The sequence below is a fragment of the Mus caroli genome, unplaced genomic scaffold (assembly GCF_978045245.1).
Source record: "Mus caroli unplaced genomic scaffold, Mus_caroli_1 scaffold_16, whole genome shotgun sequence".
NCBI lineage: Eukaryota > Metazoa > Chordata > Mammalia > Rodentia > Muridae > Mus > Mus caroli.
This window is the reverse complement of record NW_028227271.1, coordinates 74,223,716-74,245,958: the sequence shown is the minus strand read 5'-3', so window position 1 is coordinate 74,245,958 and position 22,243 is coordinate 74,223,716. Positions and strand designations below refer to the sequence as shown.

Below are 22,243 nucleotides of genomic sequence, written 5' to 3'. Positions count from 1 at the left end.
CCTAATGACTGACTAACTGAGACTTTCGGAAATCTCAGTTGGAAACGGAGTAAGCCTCACAGACTTCACGGCGGTCAGTGGAGGAGGAACAAAGTTTTCATTTTAGCACGGGACAATGTTAGAGAAGAGGAAAACAGTCGTGGAGGTGTCCAAGAAGACAACTGGATGAGACGTGACAGGAAGAAGAAGAGAATTCATTAAAGCTCTAGATCCAGCAAGGGTCTTCCTTGTAGGAAGTTTACTCATATTCCAGATTTTAAAACCAGACTGAGTTTGCATAAGGGGAGGGTGTCTGTGAAAAGCATAATCAGAGCAGGAGGTGGTGGAGATGGGGCCCCAACACTATGAAAGAATCTCTCACAGACGTCATGCGTTCTTTGCTTTGGAACCCTAGAATCTACAAGAACATCCACCCCCATCCACTAGCTTGCATGGCTGGCCCGGTGCTCTCCTTAACTCACAAGCTACTCTAGAACCCCTCAATCGCTGCCCCTTTGCAGACCAACATCTGCCCCGCAGAATCAACTCTCCATGTAGGCTCCAGCTCGGGTGCTGTCCGTTCCCGGGGATGCTCGGCCCTCTCCCAACCTGCGCCGCCTCCTCCCATCTCTGCTGCTGTTGCTGCCGCCGCGAAAACCAGAAGTGGAATTCGCGTGGCGAGGCGCCGCGCTCTCTCGGCGGCACTGGGCATGCTCCGCACCCGGGGCAGGTTTCGGTGGCGGGGCGGACGCTCGCTCGCTCACTAGCCAGGCGCTGGAGCCGGCCGCCGCGGCTGAGCCGGAGGCTGAGCTGCGGCGCGCGGCGGGAGGAGCCTCGCTCTCGGCGGCGGCGGCGGCGGCGACACAGGTGGCGCGGGCGGCGCGCAGGGCGCAGCTCGAGAGCGCTCGGCGCCGGGCGCCAGGGCGGCCCAGGCTCGCGCCCGCGGCGGCAACCGGCCGAGCGGAGCGGCGGGCGCGGCGGCTTGGTAGCCCGGCCCGAGCCCGGGGAGCCCCGCGGAACCCCGAGCATCCCGCGGCGCCCGCCGAGTCGGGCAGGGGGCGCTACGCTCGCCGCGCTCGGAGGGGCGGCCGGGCCGGGCGCTGCGCACTCGCGTCGGGAGCCGCCTCTCGCCTGCCGCGCTCGCCCCTGCTCCCCGCCAGCATCACTTGTCCCGCGGCCGCGCTCCGACAACAAAAGCGGAGGATGCTGCAGCTGGGCAAGGTCAGGACCTTGCTCTGAAGCCGGGCGGCGGCGCGCACGCCTTTCCCCCGACTGAGGAGCTGTCTTTGGCGGCGGGTGCATGTTCGCCAGGAAGCAGTCGGGCGCCGCGCCGTTCGGTGAGTTGCCTTAGCTGAGCTGCTGGAGCAGGGAGCATCCTCCGGGCGTCGTCCTCTTGCTCACCGCCGGTGGGGGTTGGTCCTCCGCTTCCAGCGGGGCTAGGGGTGGCGGAGGGCGGCAGTGGGGTGCTGTCTGCCCCGGGGGAGGACCGCGATCCTGCCGGCTCCCCTCTTGGAAGGCGGCTCGCCCCGCAACGGGGTCCGGGGTCAGTGTCTTTCTTGGAGCGGTTACCAAGTGGCTTCTCCGCGTGCTCCCCTCCCTGCCACCCCTCTACCTCGGAGGACGCGTATATAGGGCAACACCGACTGCTCCCCGCCACCCTCCAGAGCAACCCGGTTGCATTCATGACGTCCCTAATATACCGGAGAAGACAGGGTGGGGGCGGGGAAGACTTCCTTCCAGTCTTTTGCCCTTATGTTCAATGTCATTACGATGTTTGGCTAGAACAAAATGGAAAGACTTAGTCATATGCGTCCATGGCCGTTTCTTCAGTCTCCCGCTGCTCGCCAGACCCAGACCCCTTTGGTCTATATTTAGCGTTTCCGAGGAAGCATTTTCAGAGGGATTCACAGGCTTCCGGGGGCTTCTCTGTCCTGACAATAGATAGCGAGGCTCTGGAAAGCGCTGCCTGACAGCCAGGTTTGGCAAGGGTGCTTGTGCATGGGAGATAGGCGTAGCGATATTTGGGTGATTCGTAATTAATGGCTGAAAGCAAAGCTGCGTTTCGCTCCCCCCCCCACCTTCCTCTTCTTCTGGTGTGTAATGTGTTTTCATCGATTGATACTCAGCATGTTGAGCCACTCTGTTCAGAGTAAAGTCTCTAGGAAGGAGGTGCAACCTCCTCGGTCTGAGGGTGGGGGTCGGAAAACAGACTTGGGGGCTTAGAGGGATGTGCATCTCTGTATTTTCCACAAGGAGCCACTTATTTCTCAAATACCCAAAGTTGCGTTTTCACTGTAAACACCGGGGTAATGAAGGGTGTGGAAGAAGAGGATAATAGAGGGGGAGGTTGTGCTTGCAAGGGGTTTGTATTTCCCTCATTTGAACTGATCTGCTGTGCTTCAGCTCTGCAAGGCTGTATACGTATGCATGCCTAATGTTCTCTAAGAAATATGTTGGCTTAGAAAAGAGATATGTAATGAGCAAAAATCAGGCCCGATAAGCATGACGGACAGTTCACTTTTAGGAACTGTGTGACTGATATTTAAGACGCCGAGAATTTTCTGCATTGACTTCCATGAAAATGGGGAGGTGTTGCCCCTGCCCATGAGTTACCTCATTTTGCACACTTCCACTGATGGTAGTTCAGTTGATGTGCCCGCTGGTGAGCATGTATCAACATAATTGGAAGGCTCCCCAGCCACGCTACTAAAATCCAATGGAAGATTGTTTGATATGACTCCTTTTGGATTGCCAATGTAGAACAGTGCATGATTTGGGGGATCTGATATATGGGAGGTATGGCCAATAGAGGCAAGAATCCTCGTGTATGGAATAGCTGCTTTCAACAGTCAGATGCCTCTTCCTTTAGTGATTCTCTGTGCCAAGCAGAATCCATTGTTAATGTTGAATAGTATCCATACTGGTCTGTGGGTTACAAGGTCCAAAGCTTGAATGAAGATGGGCTATGCTTGGAATTAGTTGTTGGAATATAGAAGGACTGTAATTTTACTAATAACAAGCAAGCGTGGGAAAAGCACCGCCGGAGGCTACTCTGCTTGGCTTAAGGGAACACTGTGATTCCTTTGCCAACACTGCTGTAGTTTCACCTTTATTCGCATTCAGGCAACTTTACAGGAGCGCTTTGAACACACTCTTGGAACCCTTGCGTTATATCAATGTAAAATTTCTTTCAGAAGCATGCCTTAGATGAAGGAGGTGTGTTTTCCCCTTTCCTTTCCTTTCCTTCCCTTTCCTTTCCTTTCCTTTCCTTTCCTTTCCTTTCCTTTCCTTCCCTTCCCTTCCCTTCCCTTTCCTTTCCTTTCCTTTCCTTTCCTTTCCTTTCCTTTCCTTTCCTTTCCTTTCCTTTCCTTTCCTTTCCTCTCATTGAGTCTAGTGTTTCAGTTTTAACCATGATTTTTACAGATGAGTTGACACCACTGTGTGCCTGTGTGTGCCTCCAGAGAGCAGCTGCTGGGCGTGAGAAAAACTCCATGGATTCTGCATGAGACTTTTATGCTGTATTGTGGGTTGAAAATGATAGTACCTGACTGGCAGTTTTAGCAAGTGCATGAGGTTGGTGCTGTAATGAAATTGCCCTAGTCTTGTGGAAAGGGGTTATTTAACTTTGTGTGTGTGTGTGTGTGTGTGTGTGTGCACTTGTAAAACCAAATCATCATAGATGTCATTAATGTTTGCATTGTTTGTCATAAAAGTCACGGGCAGTCAAATGACAGCGTTACCAGCTACCACACATCTTTTGCAATCCAAAGAATCACCAATTCTTCCTCCCATTTGGTGGCTCATCACAGAGAGGGAAAATGAAATTCAGAAAGTATTAGTTGGGAAAGGCAAATGGAAGTTTCGTTAAATATTTTCTAAGTATAATATCACGTTCATAATGGACTGTAAGAGTGAAAAATGAATTTTACTTTGTGCATGTAATTGAATGTGGATTGCCTCTTCCCAAAATGTAACTCTTTGCTGGCGGGCATGCACATGGAATTGTTGAAGAGTTCTGCACAGTTTTGTTTTTGTTTTTGTTTTTTTATATTTGCAGGTTCCCTTTCATAAAGGAAAACCATTACTTTTAAATTTGAAATGACGTCTAGCAGTTTGTTTATAAAACTGTGTATTCTTTGTGTGGATCAGTACATCTAGTTGCAAAAGCCAACTGGAGCCAGCCTAAAATGTGTTTACATTTCCAACTTCCCCAGAACACTCCCCCCCCCATTATGAATAGAATATGAACACACCCTTTGTAGTGTTTCTCTTTGGGAATGTTGCTGTCAAGTTAAAGGAAAGTGACAGATGTGTCACTCTTGGTGACATAATTTTCACTTTGAAAAGATTCCACATAGCTGGACATATTTAAGCTCAAATTCAAACTATGAATAAAATTCAGTCAGGCACATTGCAGTTAGTTTTTAAGCCAATTTGTTAAAGGTGTTGCACAATTGTGTTCTGCTAACTTACTTACAGGTAATTAAACTTTAAAATCCAAATTATCCCAGTGGCTTATTAATAAGTAATAAGCCATATTACTGTCCATTTTCCAAAGATGAAGTCCTTTGATGGATATATGAGCTGTCTATTTTTGCATGTGAAAACTTAATTTCAGAAAAACAGTTCACGATTCTTGTTGTTAGCTTCAAGTTTGTCTGACTACATGCCAAACTAGCAGCATTTTATATGACTATAAAATATTAAACATGGCATACATAAATAGTTTCCATCACATTGTCTGCCAACCCAGCCTACTGATTAATAAACTGCCTGGTTAGTTTTAATGAATCCAATTATATTCACAAACAGTACCTCCAACACAGGAAACTCATAGGATTATTTTATTATCCTATGATCTTAGTCCATTAAATTAAAATACTCATAAAAGGTGGGATGATGATGATTCTAGTTCTTCATCTTTTAATCACATGGCAGTTGAGGTGACTTCAAGGTTTGTATCTTGGTTAATTGATTTGTAGGAAATGGTTAATCAACATTAAGATATTAAAGTTATACTCTCTCTCTCTCTCTCTCTCTCTATATATATATATATATATATATATATATATATGTGTGTGTGTGTATATATACATATACGTACACACACACACACACACACACACACACACACACACACATCTATATAGACAGGTTACAAACAGTGACCAGATAAGTGAGACAGTAGTTCCTAGAACTCCTGTCTTAAGCATGCATTCACCCATTTATTACCCTAATCAGGTTGTGTGCTGAATGCTAAACTTATTTTTATATGTTTATATATGTTTATGTGTGGGTGCATGTGTGTGCATATAGATGTTACAATATAGTCCACTATTTCAAATTCATATAGCAGTCACACCCAGGTTGTAGGAAATGGCCCAGTTTTTTTCTATATATTTGTGGTATTCTATAAAAGCTTTTGGAAAAGTAAATTTCAAAAAAAGGTAGATTTCAATAATGTAATGCTGTCTTAGCGTTCTCCAATGTGTGAGCCACTTATAATGTGGTTTTTAGTGAATGCCAATTCTTGTCTCTTAGCTCTTTTCCCTTGGCCATTTATGTGGCCATCAGACCCAGCTTATTAAACTGTAAGTTGGGTACAGTAATGTAGAATATTTCAAAATGTTGGTTTGAATATAGAGTATGTGACTACATGGCTTGCAAACTTATGCTTACTAATTAAGACATATGTTATTAATTGAATTATTAACATTGATTCCCATGCCCTCTGACAATAGGCATTATTGTAAGATTATTTTTATATAGATAGACCATTGTAATATTATATGTTGTAGATTGGCATCAAAATGACAATTTTCCTATCTCAAAATATGTAATTCCTTTATGTATTGAAATATATAACCATTAAGGTAAAGGAAATTAAGTTCTATCTCCCAGCACCGTTTCTTTCAACACGTGTTATATCCCAGTAGTGAGAAATCTCAAGACTTTGCTATTCTTTATTATTGTTATGTCAGACTCCTGATTAAGATCAAATTTTCTACAAAGATTAATGTTGTACAGCGAGGAAACTGTTTAATCAGCACCATCCTGTGAGGTCAGATCTGAAACAGCTGCTCAGGGTAAAAGCAGAGAGCTCATGCTCACCAGAAAATCATTGCAAGGGAGGAAAAAGAAGCGTAAGCAGCAAAAAGTGTATGGATAGGAGACGACCTCCTCCAAATGATGTCATCAGAAAGAGAACTGAAGTGCGCACTGGTGCCTTGCTGAACTTCAGAGGTCATTTCCACGGATTCGCTCCTTCAGGGAGCTACAGTGAGAACAGGCGTGTGGGCGGTGTCAGCTCCTCCAGGTTTGAGCTCCTCGGGTATCCCCGAGTTCTCCCAAGCTGGTGTAGCTCTTACCTTCTGTGGCATACGTTATCTGGTCACCACACTCTGATGTTTCCTAGACTTTGTTACAGAAAATGACCCCTGTGACAGTAGACTAATTTATCTTCAGTCAAGGGAAGAGTTTTGACAATCAACATAGTTATTTATATTCAAATTTATGTTTTGTTGTGGGAACTGCCAATTATGTTTTCAGAATAAAATGAATGTTATAGCAAGAGGCGTCAGCTTGTTTTTTTGAGCAAAGTAAACAGGTGAGCCAATTATATGTGGTTAAGTCAGTATGGGTATGTGTGTGTCAAAAAGTTCCACAAATAGTGAATGACATGAGTATCCGGCTTTCTGAAAGCAATGGTCATAGCATTAGGTCAAGGGGAACTGTTAGTTATGCCATTGAAATGACTAAGTATGGTTATCCAACATAGGTAAGGGCTGGGATTTTCTCATTGCTTTATTTGTTTAATAATTGTAGCAGCACGAACTGACCTTAGAAATTAGATTTAAAAGATGTATGTTGGTTACCATACATCTATGTACATGTTTCATATCACTTCTGTTGATTCAGGAGACTCTTCATGTCTACCAAAATACCTTCTATCATTTAAACACATAACATCATTAGTAGAGAATATTTATAGTTTATTTTAAAATTATGAAATTCAGAGAATTAATATGGATTAATAATGTCTTTAAGGAGCCAAATAAATATCCCTACCCTGACTTCTAAGCAGGTTGGGAAACTGGAAGGAGAAAAGATAATAAAGAAATCCCATCCAAGGACTAAACATAGCTTTATGTGACAACTGAGTGACATCTCAGGTCCTTGGTCCATCATCTGTCTTTCTCGAGTTGGTAGATCCCAGTCTTGCTCTCTGCAGACAAGGTTATCTCCAGGGGAAGAAAGAAAAAGCCAGGCAACCTGTTCCTGTATTCTTCAGAGGCTGAGGAAGTGAAAGGTTGGACAGCGGCCAGAAGTGTTTCATTAATTAAGTTCCCCTCACCTGGAAAGAAGCATCAGAAGTAATAAAGAAGTGTTCCCTCTTGGCATGGCCTAAAAGGATTCTGCATTGTAGAGTTCAGGACATAGAAGCATTCACAGCATTTCATTTAGTAGTTGAGTTCTTTGAATATTTCATTCTGTTTTGTCACTATCTGAGGAATTGTCAGGGGAGTGCCTACTGCCCTGGCTGATTTATAGTGAGGATGATCCATGCAATTCAACTGAGTTATGAATGGCTAACTCTAAAGTCACCTGTCCTTAGGGTTTCTTTCTTAAACTCCATGTTAAGTTTTAACTAAAATTAATTGGATGGCCTTGTAAATGATGTTGACCATGAAAAGGAACCTGTCAGAAGCTAACTTCCCAAACCACATATAAATACTAATCCAAGGTAGCTCTTATGCAGAGCATATTTTACCCCAGTGAAGTTTCTTAGAGTCTAATTGGTGTTTAATGTGTCAGTACCAATAGGCCCAATCATGGGCAGAGTTAGAAATAATTACATTAAAAATAAATATGTTTTATGTGATTCTGGGTATGATCGCTCTACCTAAAAATGCCCACATCTTATGACAAATTTTAATCCTCATCAAATATTTTATTGGTCCTTCAAATATTAGAGTAACATAGTAGCCATCCTCTTTAACTTAGAGTAATTTAATTTCCAGACAGAACAATTCTTCAACAGTAAACCAGGTTGTGCAAATAGAAAAGAGCTATAATTCAGCTCTCTGCTTTGAAGAAGTCCTCATAGATTGGAGCATGATCCTTGAGTCTCAGAGGGACTGCCTGAGAACTGTTCAGATGTTGTCAAGGTTCTCCCAAAGACGTTGTATCATTAATATTTTATCACAGAGAAAGTAAGATGTCTTCTCCCATGATGTTGACGACCATGGGCATGGTAATTGCAAAGCAAATGCCCATTAGATTGCAGGAATATCATATTTTCCTGAGGTTTAGTTGGCTTCATTTAAAAATACTGTAAGGCTAAACGTTCCATTAGCTTGTATACTTTTCTTTTGTGAATCCTATGTTTCTCCCCTGTACCCATTTCTTCTTTTCTCTCCTTACCTCTTTCCTTAGTGATTGAAATCGTTTCTCTGCAGCGTTTATCTTCCCTCTTTCCATGTTCTAACAGCCGTAGACCTTATTGGATGAAATCTGACTGGGGGTCATGGTTCTAAGCCTTGTCCTGTGGCTTTTATGAAAGAGAACACCTTAGCACTCGCTGATTCTGCGTCTTGTTGATAAGTGAAGTAATGGAGTGGGCTTAGAGAGGGTTCTAAAAGTTGCTGGGAGCAGACACCATGACTAGAGGCAACTCTTATAAATGACAACATTCAGTTGGGGCTGGTTTACAGTTTCAGAGGCTCAGTCCATTATAACCAAGGCAGGAAGCATGGCAGCATCCTGACAGGCATGGTGCAGGAGGAGCTGACAGTTCTACATCTTCATCTGAAGGTTACTAGAAGAATACTGGCTTCCAGGAAGCTAGGACAAAGCCCATGCCCACAGTGACACATCTACTCCAATAGGCCATACCTACTCCAACAGGGCCACCCCCTCTAATAGTGCCACTCCCTGGGCCAAGCATATATAAACCATGACAACACTACCTTCTTTTTAAGCTACCAAATTTTTGTGCAAGAAGAAAAAAATGCAGGGAAAGTTCTCAACTTTCCCTTACCTATCTCTATTGTAGACACTTTTCTCAATGTTGTGCTTAGTATGCGTTGTCTCAGGTGCATGCTTATTTGGGAAGTAGAGTTTGGCAACAATCTAAGGGAAATACATTGCTTTATTTACATTCTTCTATTCCCCCAGAGACATGTGCTTCCCCCCTCCCTGTTATACATAGTAGCCTCTTTACCAGAGTTACTCCATTTGGGAATTTATTTTACCATTGATCCCCAAATTTTAGCTAGTGATTGTCACACAGTAAATATGCTAACCATGGCAAGTTGTAAGGACAACCTTGGTTTTGTTGGCTAAACTGGTTCGTGATCCTTCACAAAGTTTTTGTGTTGTTTGCTTTGAGCTGATTTCGGATACTGGCCACTAAGAGCTTATGGGAAAAAAAACAAACAATTGATCAGTTCTACTAGTTCAGCCATCCAATTGACAGTGGTGTTGGGGATTTCTGTTTGCCTGACCTCTGGGCCTGTCTTGTTTTTGCCTACTGAGATGAAACTCTCAGGGGTTTGTGGAGATGATGCCACAATTAATGTGAAACATGTTCTTTGGAACTTCTGATGTACTTTAATGACATGGTAATTTTTATGAGTTGGTATAGAAAATCTCTTCTTGCCTGTAGAGCAGAGTGTGAGCTCCATTACAAACACAGTTACAGCACGCTCTCTTCCCTAATGGCTACCATGATTGCCGTGTGGCATGCCACTGGGCAGTGCACAAAAGAAGGCAGCTCAGTGGTAACCTACTTCTTAGTCCTTTGTGTGACGTTAAATATTGAAAGTTATGTCACGTGGAGTCAATAATTTTTCCCTGCATTTTTTTCTTCTTGCACAAAAATTAGTAACTTTAAAAGGGGGGGGGGTAGTGTGAAGCCCCTATCGCTCCTCAACAGTGAAATCTGCCAAGCTATCTCTAGAATGTTATTTTCTCCAGAGGGGGGCGGTGTCTGGCACTGAGGAGGCTTTATCAGAACAGTTTAGATGCATGACTGTGTTTGGGCTTCATATATATATACATGTGCATATATATACACACACATACACATGTATATGTATACGTATACATATATATATACATATATACATATATATATATATATATATAGTCTTCATTATATTTCTTTAAAAAGTCTTTGAGTAGGATTGCAGAGATTATCGCTCCAACTGTAGCCTGCCAATAGGAAGACGTGAAGGGAGGTTATGAAACGTTAGTTTTACACAGTCTCCAAATGCTTGAAGAAAATGAGGAAGGGCAATTAAAAGTCCCTACGGAGTATGTTACTTAGCGAGATGCGAGGTTTTTATGTATTTGGGAAGACATGTTTTTGGTGCTGTTTATTTTAGGCGTGGTGTTTTATTTCCCTTATAAATCTAAAGTCGTTTTTCTTCAGCTCAGGTGCATGAGGGGTTGTAGAACGGCGCCGTTCTTGGTATTTGAGCACTCAGAACATGTACAGGGTGATCTTCCCTTGCGCTGTGGATGTTAGACGGAAGCAGACTGTGAAAGGAAGGAATAGGAGGGTGGTTGGTGTGATGAGCAGTTAGGTGACGCCTCTTGCTTGGTAGAATGATTCGGGGTGTGCTGTAGTGAACACTGAGCTCGAGGCTTGGTTAAAAAGTGAAGACAGTTTTGAGAACTGTAAAAGAGCGAATGAGTAGCTTAAGGTACTTTCACTGAACTGGGCAGAATAAGGAGAAGAAGCCATAAGAGGGACACACGACACATTCTGGGTGTATCCCTACAGAGCAAGATAGGCTGTCTTCTTCCCCTTTAAGGTGTGGGGCTTTTTTCTTCATGAAAGGTTATAACTCACCTGTTCAAAATCATGTTTTAGGGAAAGGCTAAAAGAAGCCGGGGGGGGGGGGGCAACCCTGTAGGATGACTAGCAGTCTCAATTAATCTGGACCCCTGAGATCTCTCAAATACTGGACCCCCAAACAGACAGCAGACACCAGCTGATATGAGGCCCCCAACACACATACAGTAGAGGACTGCCATGTCTGTGTTCAGTCAGAGATGATGCACCTAATCCACAGGAGACTGGAGGTCAGGTGGGGTGGGGAGTTGGGAGCAGGGACGTCATCGTGGAGAGATGGGGGTGGGGAGGAGGAATGGGCTGTGCAACAGTGGAACAGGTGGACAGGGAGGGGGAATAAATTCTGGAGTGTAAAAAATAAAAAAATAAAATAAAGCATAATTAATAATTAAAAACAACTTAAATGGTGTTACAGCCATATTTTTCTATCAGGTAAGACATAGTCTCCTTCCACAAGGCCTCCAGACCCTTCAGTGTTAAATGTACTCTCTCCTTCCCACAAGTGTAGCACGATGAGCTGACATGTCTTTCCTATAGACTGACAAACTGTCTTTTACAGCATCCCAGTTTGTACACAGAGAGTGGCAGGCGATGCCAAGATGCAAGAGGGTGAATTGCTGTCAGAGCCGAGAAGCACTGGCTTTCTTTGAATGGGGTTGTTGGGGAAAATAAAAACAAAGTTATTCATTGGGCTCTCATTGCACGTTAGTTTTTACATGTGTATTTCCATATTCCAGCACTTAAAAGTATAACCATCCTGAAAGCAGCACCGCGGATTTCTATCCAGTGGAACTTACTGAGCACACAGGTCTTCAGTAGACCCTTCCACAGTACCAACCTGATTGCAGATAGCAGGATACAATCTCCAGGCATTTATCATCGGAGCTTTTGAGGCGGGGTGGGTCAGGGTTCAGTGACTTGATGAAATTCACAGCTCTGGTCCAAAGATGTTAGCGCTAAGTTATCGTCACAATCTTTGTCAGTATCTTTCATGTTCACACAACTGTATTTATTGCATATTTCTCTTCCTACTCATTCTTGTATTTAGAACAAACTGTTATGTGGACTATAAATTCGTTTTTAAAATTTTTCTGTAGCTTATTGAGGCTCACCATTCATACCCATAATTTATATCAATGCGCACATTCTATAAGAGCGATTGCAGTTTTTCTACTGAATAGCACATTGTTGCTACCTAGGTGTTTATTGCTGGTGTATCTCTGAGGGTGACTGCTCCAGATCATTTTGAAAGAATAAGTCTACTTCTGGGTTCCTTGCAAGGCGTCAAGAAGGACATTCAAGATGAGATGGTCATTCTGGGTTAGGCACCTGCTGTCCAGCAGTTTGTAGCGGTTCTACCAGCACTTGGAAACTCCCATGATCATGTCAGGAAGTAAGCCGCCCATGCACACTGGCTTCAAATATAGGCCCACAGTTGGGTTTCAGAAGTTTCGGTGTGAGGTGGTGGGATGTGCAGAGTCCCGTGACGCCAGAAGACTTTGTGAAGATCTTAAGGATGGCAGGGAACAGATGGTGTTTTAACAAAGTTGTCTGTGGTTGATCTGTAACATTGCAAATTGACTAGAATGCTGAATGGCATAAATTAGACCTAAATCAGGACCTAGAAACATACCATGTTTTCCCACATCAGGTAAAAACATGCCAGAGGGTGTTTTGCCAGTGGTCCTACCTGGTTTTGGGTGGGGAACTTCATTAATCAAAATCCCGAAAGACTCTTGGTACAGCTTAGACTGGCATCAAAACAAGATGCCCTAGGGTGGTGGCACAGACCAAAGGTTTCCTACAATAGATCAGGAGATTGAGAAATTCAGCCCGTGGTTTCTGGTCAGGGCTCTCTTTCTAGTTCAGGTACAGCCATCTTGTCTCTTCCTTCACAGGGTCTTTTGCTCTGTGGCCTTTCCTGGGAGCTGTTTGTATCCACCTCAATGGCAGATTGAAGGAATAATTCAGTCTAAGAGAAGCTTGGTGAATCAATGCATTCATTAGCGTTACTTACCTGGAGCATCTGTGACTGTTAGGTAACTGCATCCCAGAAAAATCCATCACAGCCCAGGTGAGTGGCTCACAAAAGCTGGGTTAGCAGAATCCTCGTGCAGTGTGCAGGCAGTTACTCCTCCAAAGGTCTTTTCCTTGGCTGGCAGTTATTTGTATTCTGTAAACCATGGGAAAGGCTTTGTGAATCTTATGTTTCGTGTGAGTTGTACAAGTTTCAGGAGCTTCTCTTTGCTCATGTTTCAGTCTGGAGGAACCGATACACAGTTGTATTCTGTATGTGTCTTTATCCTTCATTTTGTAAGGATAACCCCACTTACCTTCCACAGATCCCAACCCAGTCATCTCTAAGGCTCAGGCTTCATCGGATGCATGTTTGCCGGGATGATGGGACATTCCAGGGCAGGACAAAGTCTGCAAGCTCTGCACAGCCAAGAAGGCCTTCCATTTTCTGAGTAAATGAGACTGTTCAGTAGACAACACTGGCAATTCTTTGACTAATCTAAACTTGCTCTTCAGTTCCTGTTAAATATTTGGCTTTGATTTATAAACTCTAGGTGTTGATGTGAATCATGCTTTGGGGTACTCGACACAGGTGGATTATCAAGATTTTGCAAAGTTACTTTTACATGTATTGGTTAAATATGGAGGGCTGCTCCTCATCTTGATTGAATCTCTTGCTTCTCTTCACTTGACTTCTCCATCTTCATTACCTGCTGCAGAGTCCTGATGGCAGGAACACTTGCCTGCCTTCACTCTGCCTCCCTCCAGGCCATCCTTTTCACATTGTCCAGAAGGCTCAAATCTCCTCTTTGCCTGTGCTACCTGCAAAGGCGACCAAGTAAAGGACCAAATCTTCTGATTGTCACATTTCCCCCACTCCATCCATGTCTTAGATTTATTCAGCTACAGCTACTTGGAACATCTTTCTGCCTTTTTTTTTTCCAGGCTAACGCAGACATTCTTCTAGTATTTTTAGAATCTAATTGCCATTACAATATGCATGTGAACTTGAAGTCACCTCATCTACTTACTAGTTAGCAAGGTTGTTTCCATGTGTTTATCCTTGAGGGTTGATCCTTAAACTATTTTAAAGGAAGCATAGTTAGATACAGCACAAAATCACTATAGGAACGTTAAAGCATGCTGGGCTTCTAGATACACAATTTATGGAGGATATGGAGGCTAGGGATGATGTCATCATTGCTGAAGTCTACCTTCAGTATGTATTGACATCAGAGAGGAATTTATAAAGCAGGTCACCTAGCTGGAGATGGCTGGGATATGAATATGGTAGTTACCAAGAGGTGACTGAGTTTCCATAAAAAGATTGTACACAGTGCTTCCATTGCTAAGTTGCCTGCCTAGTATTTCTGGACAGCCTTAGACACAGCGGGTTATGTCCCAAAGGCAGATTACATCCTTCTGAGTAGGATTCTAAGATCCTGGATGGTTTGCTGCAGAATAATGTTGAGCATACTTGTCGAACTTTACCAACTTCATATTTCCGGAAAAAGTGTTACCTCAAAGAACAGCTCTACATTGTGAACCACAAGGGAGATGCTGCTCGGCCTAAGAACTCAGAGACCATTCTTCTGTGAATATCGTTTGAAGGATAAGTGAGAGGAGAAATGATAACATTAGAACTGATTAGCACATTTAATTATCAAGATCAGACTTGTTTTCCCAAAGTATGTGTTTCCCCATAGATTGAAATTTCAGATACTATCTATGCACTAGAATATTGAAACTGTAAAGTAAATTATTTAAAACTCTATCACTGTCCAAATGTTGATTCTGAGGTAAGACCTTGATTCCTACATGTGGAACACATTGAATTTTCTTTTATAAGGAATATATTTAAGTGTGTTTGGGTTATTATGGTTTTTGGATACTGCAACATAATTAAAATATTTAGGTCCTAACTAGGTGACTTTAAGAGTAGATCTTGTAGTTTCATGTACACTCTTATCCATATTTGTAATTCAGAATTAATATAATAAATTTGTGTTTATAAACATTCATATTTGTCATTTGGAATTCTTGCCACAAATTTCCTTGCCTCATTAAATTTCCTATGCCTGAATGAATTGTCTTCAAACAGGAAACTTTTATAGTTGCACTGTGTTATTGTCCAAATGTAGTATTACACTGTAAGAAGTCCTTCTGACCTGCTAAGTGTATTGTAAGGTAGTTTCCTTGTGAGATTGTATTTTTTGGCTCACCACTCAAAGAGCAGTGTGGATAGAGCCTTTACCTCTCGCCGCTTTGCAATGGTTCTGTGCTCATGCATCGTGGGTTTTGGATATTCCACTCAGTTATGTCTTCATTACCCCTGATTCAGTTTAGTTCTAGTGAGGGTTCTGGTGTTCCTGATTAGTGTGTGTTATCAGAAGCTGTGCTGAGAGGCTGGTCACATCAGGAGGGGGGAGCAGAGGACATTCTGACCTTTCCTTACAATCTCCATGTGAATGATTGAAATCTGTATGGTCTTTCAGATCCTGGCTTTGTGTCTGGAAGAAAGTGAGAAAAGGAACCCCCACCCCACCCCCAACCCCTGAGTATTTGCCAAAGTAGCTCATGCTTTTGAGATATTCCTGCTTAAGTCATTCTGAGAATTTGTAAAATACACACTCTGGGATGTATTAACCCAGTGTTCCTGAGGGTATTAGATAGGGCCATGTGGATCCCTGCTGTGTGTCCTTTCCTCCCTTTTCTTCTTTCCATTAATCTTTTCTTGAAATAGGGTCTCACACTATAGATGAGTTGGTTTGCAATTCACTTTATAGCCCAGGCTGGCCTTAAAATTTTCATAGTTATGCATCTACTTTCTGAGTGCTGAAGTCATAGGTATGAGATACCAATGCATATTTTGACATCCATCTTTTGTCTATAAAATTTATAGTTTCAATCTAATCATTTTTGTTCTCCTTAATTGAAGAGCTAATTAATAATTTAAATACAATGTTTACTTCTTTGTTTTTTTCTCCACTGAAATTTTCCATTTGGTGGCTTACCAAATAAGACACTCAAATCCTCCTGTGTTTTCAAAACACTGAGACATGCCAATTGCTAGGTCTTGGGGGACTCATGATTCGATTAACATTAGTGTGGCTGGAAAGAGTTATGTGAAGTCCCCAAGCAACTCAAGAAACTAAGCTATGTGTGTGGCTCTGGGGAGGGATACAGAGTCCCTCTGCCATAGGCAACTGTTCTCATCTTCAAAAGCACTTCTATCTATCCTGGTATTTTATACCCAGCTATAATATGTTTAGTCATAAAATCTCCAGAAAACGTAATTCAAATATCATTGTAATATGCTAGTGGGTTTTTTTCTTGTTGTGAAAATTGTATTTTATGAGTTTAGTGTTTCCTTCTTCCTTTCCTTCCTTCCTTTCCTCTCCCTTCTCTTCCCTTCCCTCCTCCCCTCCCCCTTCCTTTCTTATTTGTTTACTTTTTAAAGGTTTATTCTTATCTAACCACAGTTTTCCCCGTCTACACTCTTACATGTTCTCGCATCACCTCCCTTCTCCCAAGTTCACTTCTCCTCAGTTTCCCTTCAGTAAAGATCAAGCCTCCAAAGGAAATCAACTGAAAATGGCACAACAAGGCTAGGCAAAAAAAACCCTCTTATCAAGGCTCAGCAAGGCAACCCAGTAGGAAGAAAAGGTATTTACAAGTGAAAGTAATTAATGAATATTTGAAATGAAATTATAATTTATATAAGGTACTACTTATAAAATAAATTGGGGGGGCTTGAGAGATGGCTTAGTGTTTAAGAGCACTGATGGCTCTTCCAGAGGTCCTGGGTTCGATTCCCAGCAACCACATGGTAGCTCACAACCATATGTAATGAGATCTGATGTCAGTCTTCTGGTGTGTCTGAAGACAGCTACAGTGTACTCATACACATAAAAGAAATAAATCAATAAATAAATCTTTAAAAGTAACTAAATAACCTTGGGCTGGTGATATTTTTTAGTGTGTAAGGGCTCTTGCCACTCAGCCTGGCAATCTGACTGTAGACCTGGGATACACAGTGGAAAGAGAGAAGCTCTGCAATTTGTTTATGTGTGTGAAGAGTTCTTGTCCAAGAGTCCATGGCACTTGGGATATTTTGATGACGAATCTGGGTTTCTGTATCTGGCATTTTGCAAGCAAGGGCTCAAACAAACTTGAACAAACATAAAAATAAAACAACTATTAGTATCTGTACTGAATACACACAGAGTGATTTTCATTGTTTATGTTGATGTAAGAAATTCCGTGTGATGGCTGATCACATAGTGTTTATATTATTTTCATAGCTGTGGTATTTTTTTTTTTTTTTTTTTTTTTTTTTTGGTTTTTCGAGACAGGGTTTCTCTGTGTAGCCCTGGCTGTCCTGGAACTCACTTTGTAGACCAGGCTGGCCTCGAACTCAGAAATCCGCCTGCCTCTGCCTCCCGAGTGCTGGGACTAAAGGCGTGCGCCACCACGCCCGGCATCATAGCTGTGGTATTAAGAGCTGTTATAAACCTAAAGACCACATGCACAGGTCATATAGACCTTGCATTATTTTACCTAAGGGACTTGAGTGTACCATGGCAGATGCTGGGACCAGTACACTACAAATAGTGAGGGACCATTGTACCAAGTTGTGGGCATTAAAATATAGTTGTGTATTCAAGAATATGAGCAAGCAAATTTTAAAATTGTCAGTTACAGTGCTCCAGCTTGAGCTGTTGATAAAGCATGCTGAGAATAGCACTTGTCCTTTGTGTGTTTCTGTGAGATGCTCATGACATCAGGCTAATGTAGGAAACATTTTATGTGTTATAGGAACAATGCCATTAGAATTGTTAAGGTCTTCAAAACAAGGGAAGTCTAGGATATGGACAAGAGCCCACAGAGATGGGATGGCTAAATATTGTGCGGAGTCCCTTGTGGGCTCCTCAAAATAAGAGGACATTAGGGAAAGATGAGATAGATTTAAATTAACAATAGGCTTTAGTTAATAGCAATGTTTAAGTATTATTAATTGTTAAAAATGCACTGTAACATATAGGGTAAATTGAGAGTTAGAAGATAACTTCTGTATTAGAAGTTCAAATATTTTTATTCAGAGTTTTCCAAGACTTGAGTAAGGATGGGGCAGCTTGCTTCATTTGAATAGTCTTGGACTCTGCTCTAAGATTTGATGCTTGTTATTCAAATTTGACTTGCTGTCTATTAAGTGACCAATCAGCATAATGTACATATTATAATCAGTTATGTTATAGATTTCTTGCTCCCGTAAAAGGAAAATAAATACCCAAACTGTTTTATAGCAGTGGGTTTTTTTTCCCTATCATCTTGATGGTTGCTTATAGTCATGGGAAGAAGATAACTCAAAAGTTGCTGAATTCCTCAACTGGGTTTTAGAGCAGGCTTTTCACAGAAGCAAAGGTCGTTTTGTTAAATTTTTTTTGAAATAACTTTAACCGATTATTAGGGACATTTTCTTCCTTCCACATATAACCCCCTCAAAAGAAATAAAAAATTTACTCTGTATTTTGTGAATGATTTTTCTAATACTTGAAAATGAAGTCTTAGCCTCCAAGTAGCCTGTCCTGCAATACATCCAGTCCCTAGGTTCTTTATATCCACGTGTAGGATGGTTACGGTCAGTGAGTGAAAATATAGGAAGCCAGGTGAAATGCAAGTAAAACAAGACTTTTTAAAAAAGATTTATTTATTTATTATATTTAAGTACAGTGTAGCTGTCTTCAGACACACCAGAAGAGGGCGTCAGATCTCATTACACATGGCTGTGAGCCACCATGTGGTTGCTGGGATTTGAACTCAGGACCTCTGGAAGAGCAGTCAGTGCTCTTAACCACTGAGCCATCTCTCTAGCCCGTAAAACAAGACTTTAAGCAATATATTTCAGTTTTATTATTCTAATATTTTTAGGGTGACTGTCCAAATTACTGTGTTGGATATATACATTGAGAAAAATTGACTCCCCACACCTAAAAAAATCCAAATTTAACTTATCCTAAAGATGTAAAGATTTTGGTTGCAAAGTCGCAGTTCTTTCCCTTAAGGATGCATATTAGTGAGAGTAAACTGAGTTATGTGGTCTGAGAGAACAGTCCCTGGTTTCAGTAGATAAAAAGAGAGCTTCGTGCATTCTCAGGTTGGATTATCAAGGGCATGAAATGGAGTCTTATATAATACTGGTAACTTGGGCATTCAGCCAATGGATTCTCCACCTGTGCATGTTTCCATGGCCACTGGGGGAAATGGATGAAGTGTTAAATGAAATCATACATTACACAGCCTTATTTCAAAGGCAAAACAGACTACAGAGCCATCCAGTTTTATCATGTGCCAAGAGACAAAGAGAACTAGGATAGTGGTGAGTGGCCCTAAGTACACCACTTAAAGAGGCAGAAGAGTCTTGGAGAGCTGGGTAGTTTAGAGTCTTGAATTCAGGGGGTCATTCCTTTGGAGCCTGTAGTTCTATCCACAAACCCATGCCTGGTTTCAGAATGTTTGTACATAAGGCAGAGCTTTGGGTTTTGTACAGAAGTAAGAAAAATAAATGTCAAAGCTTCATTTGTCAATGGCACAGAATAGAATGTGAATCATGACTGATGATCAATATTATGATAATGTGCTCAAATAAAGCGGTAGCGGTAGCACATTCCAATTTTGTTGGCTTTTGAGAATTACTGTTCCCAGATATTAAGAAAATCCAGACCCATCTTATATATAGCAAAGACATTTGTGTGAATGTGTGTGCCTATGCATATATTAAACACATATTTATGTGTATTTGGCTGATAGGTTGATGAGTGTATTAATGGATTTCACTTCATTTTTATTTATTTGTACATATATGTGTTCATGAGAGTGTTTTATGGACATCACATGCATTCATAGGCCAGAGGAGGCGGGAGAAGGTCTTAGATCCTCAGGAACTTGAATTCCTAGAGCTTAAGTTACAAGAGGTTATGTGCTATCATGTGGGTGCTGGAAACCAAACATGCCCTCTGCAAGAATAGTAAGTACCCTTAGCTGTTGAGCCATCTTCCAGCCCCAGTAGATTTGATATTTGAACATTCACGAAGACCTAGCATATTGTCTCGTTTTGATAGAAGCAATGGAATCTTCTGCACCTGAGATTCTCTCTTCCATCTCTTGTATGGATCACACCCAGGAACACTTGCTCAGTTTAAACATCTCCCTCCTCTTTCACTTCCTCTTGCTGACCTCTGCCTGCATCTTGCTCACCTGTCACATGGACCTCAAGAATGGTGGTTTAGCAGTCACGTGTCCCTGCTACACTTGGCATCTACCTCACCCTCCCTCTGTCATGCTGGCATGGTCTCCATAGCAACCCCAGGCTGCTCCACAGGCAGCTGGCCATGCTGGATAGCTGATGCTGGCTGGCAGAAGCAATCAAAGAGTGAGGAGGCCTTGAAGAGCCATGGAAAAAGCTGGTGAAATTGTAACGACTGAATTGGGGGAAAATGTTATTAATTTGAGCTAGTCAAGCTCATGGTGAGGTTCCCAGGGGAGACCCATCTTCCATCTGCATCTTGCAAATAATAGTATTCCCAAATCCCCATGCTTCTTCCATGGTGGGTTTACTTTGTTTGTAAATGCAATTTTTATATATATGGATGGCAGATTGAACACTGAGCAAGGGCCAGTGGTTGCTCTGGGCTGTTGCCACTTCCTTAGTGTACACACTTCAGAGTCATTTGAATCACTTGTTCTTTGTGTAAGGTCTGGACTACAGAACAGCCTCAAATATTTGCTGGTCCTGTGCCCTTTGGGCATTGGTCCTCAAGATGGGAGGCAAGCTTCAGAAAAAACTGCCAGTTCTTTGCGCTCTCTTCAACCTTGCTTGCTTGACTGACCTTTCTCCAGGGAGCCCATCCCAGAGACAAGCTAACAAATGCTTACAAGAAATGGCACAACATGGTGAAGATTGAGAGCAAAGAGCAGCGGGGAGACACTGTTTGGGGAATGCGTCCAAGGACAATGTACAGTAGTTATATTGCAGCTTATAGTAAATTTCCTGCATCCATTTGTTGCTCTGGGCCTCTCAGTGGATAGTGCTGTTGGTTTTCAAAACAAAGCGGAAGTGGAATTTAGAAAAGATATATCATTGATCATGTCTCTTAGTGCTTCTAAAACTCATTCCTTTTTGCATATCCATGTGTGAAACTGTTGGTTATAGTACACTGAACTTTTAAAAAGATAAAGCTTGAATATAAGGTAATTGTTTCATTATTTCTTCTCTTATAATATTCCATTTGTTAATCTCAATATCAGAAAACAGAAATTTTGCTTAATACTCTGCGGTGCTTAAAATATTTCCAGTTATTAGGTGAATAGATATGTGTGAATACCAAATATGTATAAAATAATACATAATATGTATATGGAACTTGTCTATAATTTGTGAGTTTTCTTTTGCTTGTACTGTGGAGATTTTCCTAAAGCGAAATAAGGGATATTCATAATCATTGTTTCAATGTTTGGTCATGCTGTTTGACTTACAAATAATTGACATTATCAAACAGACCTTAATGATATGATAATGACAATAAACAGATTATCATTGAATGCGAGGAGTATTGTTTCCATAGATCGAATGGTTGCATGAAGTAAATGTTTCACAACAAATAACTTCAGAGTTACAGGCTGAGCATCTCTAAGGATATTCAAATATTGATAATAATGGTAATTGATAAATATCCCTCAAAAGGTTTTATGAGTTAAATCTGATTTGCAGTACTAATTCAAAAGTTTTAAAAGTAACTTTGAGCTACCACAAAGGCTTGTAGAAACCATGTACTGTAATTTCCATCAGAAAGAAAGTATAACTCAAAGAACATATCTTCTCAGTACTGACATGTGACAGTATTTAATGTATGTACTGGGCAGGGAAAATGTCCGATGAATAATGAGTCATGTGCTTATCTGAAGGCATATGGGAAAAAGAAAAATATGAACAAATGAAGAAAAGCAGGGGCAACTGGCCATTGCCAATACCTGTGCTGTTATCATTCCTAAGAACCTAGAAGTGGTTTAAAAATTAAGAAAAAAATATCAGTTACAAGTCACTTCAGGATTTGCAACAGAGAGAATTTAAAGGAGCATGTTGGATACACAGCTGATAGGAAAGCGCAGAAGCCAAACAAGAGGATGGCGAACTCAGTTATGACCTAATCTAAGAGGAACTTCGCCTCCTTTAGCTTCTATCACTGGTCCTCACGTGGGGCCATATTGAGGTCCCCACCACCAGTTTCCTCTCTAGTAATCCTGTTGGTCATAAGCACACAGAAGCGTTATTTGAATCTCATTACAGACAGAAGAGGTGGTCCTCAACATCCAGCCCTACATTGCTGA

The 22,243-nt window shown here is 41.8% G+C and overlaps 1 protein-coding gene across 2 annotated transcripts in view; it reads left to right on the top strand.

The window, feature by feature from the left end:
* Positions 1-1,099: 1,099 nt before the first annotated feature.
* Ctnnd2 (catenin delta 2) overlaps positions 1,100-22,243 on the top strand; it is an 810,770-nt gene continuing 789,626 nt past the window's right edge. For both annotated transcript variants that reach the window (XM_021182851.3, XM_021182850.3), the window contains exon 1: positions 1,100-1,316. In XM_021182851.3, the coding sequence (XP_021038510.1) occupies positions 1,280-1,316 (37 nt within the window). In that variant the 5' untranslated portion in view covers positions 1,100-1,279. The remainder of the gene's footprint in view (positions 1,317-22,243) is intronic.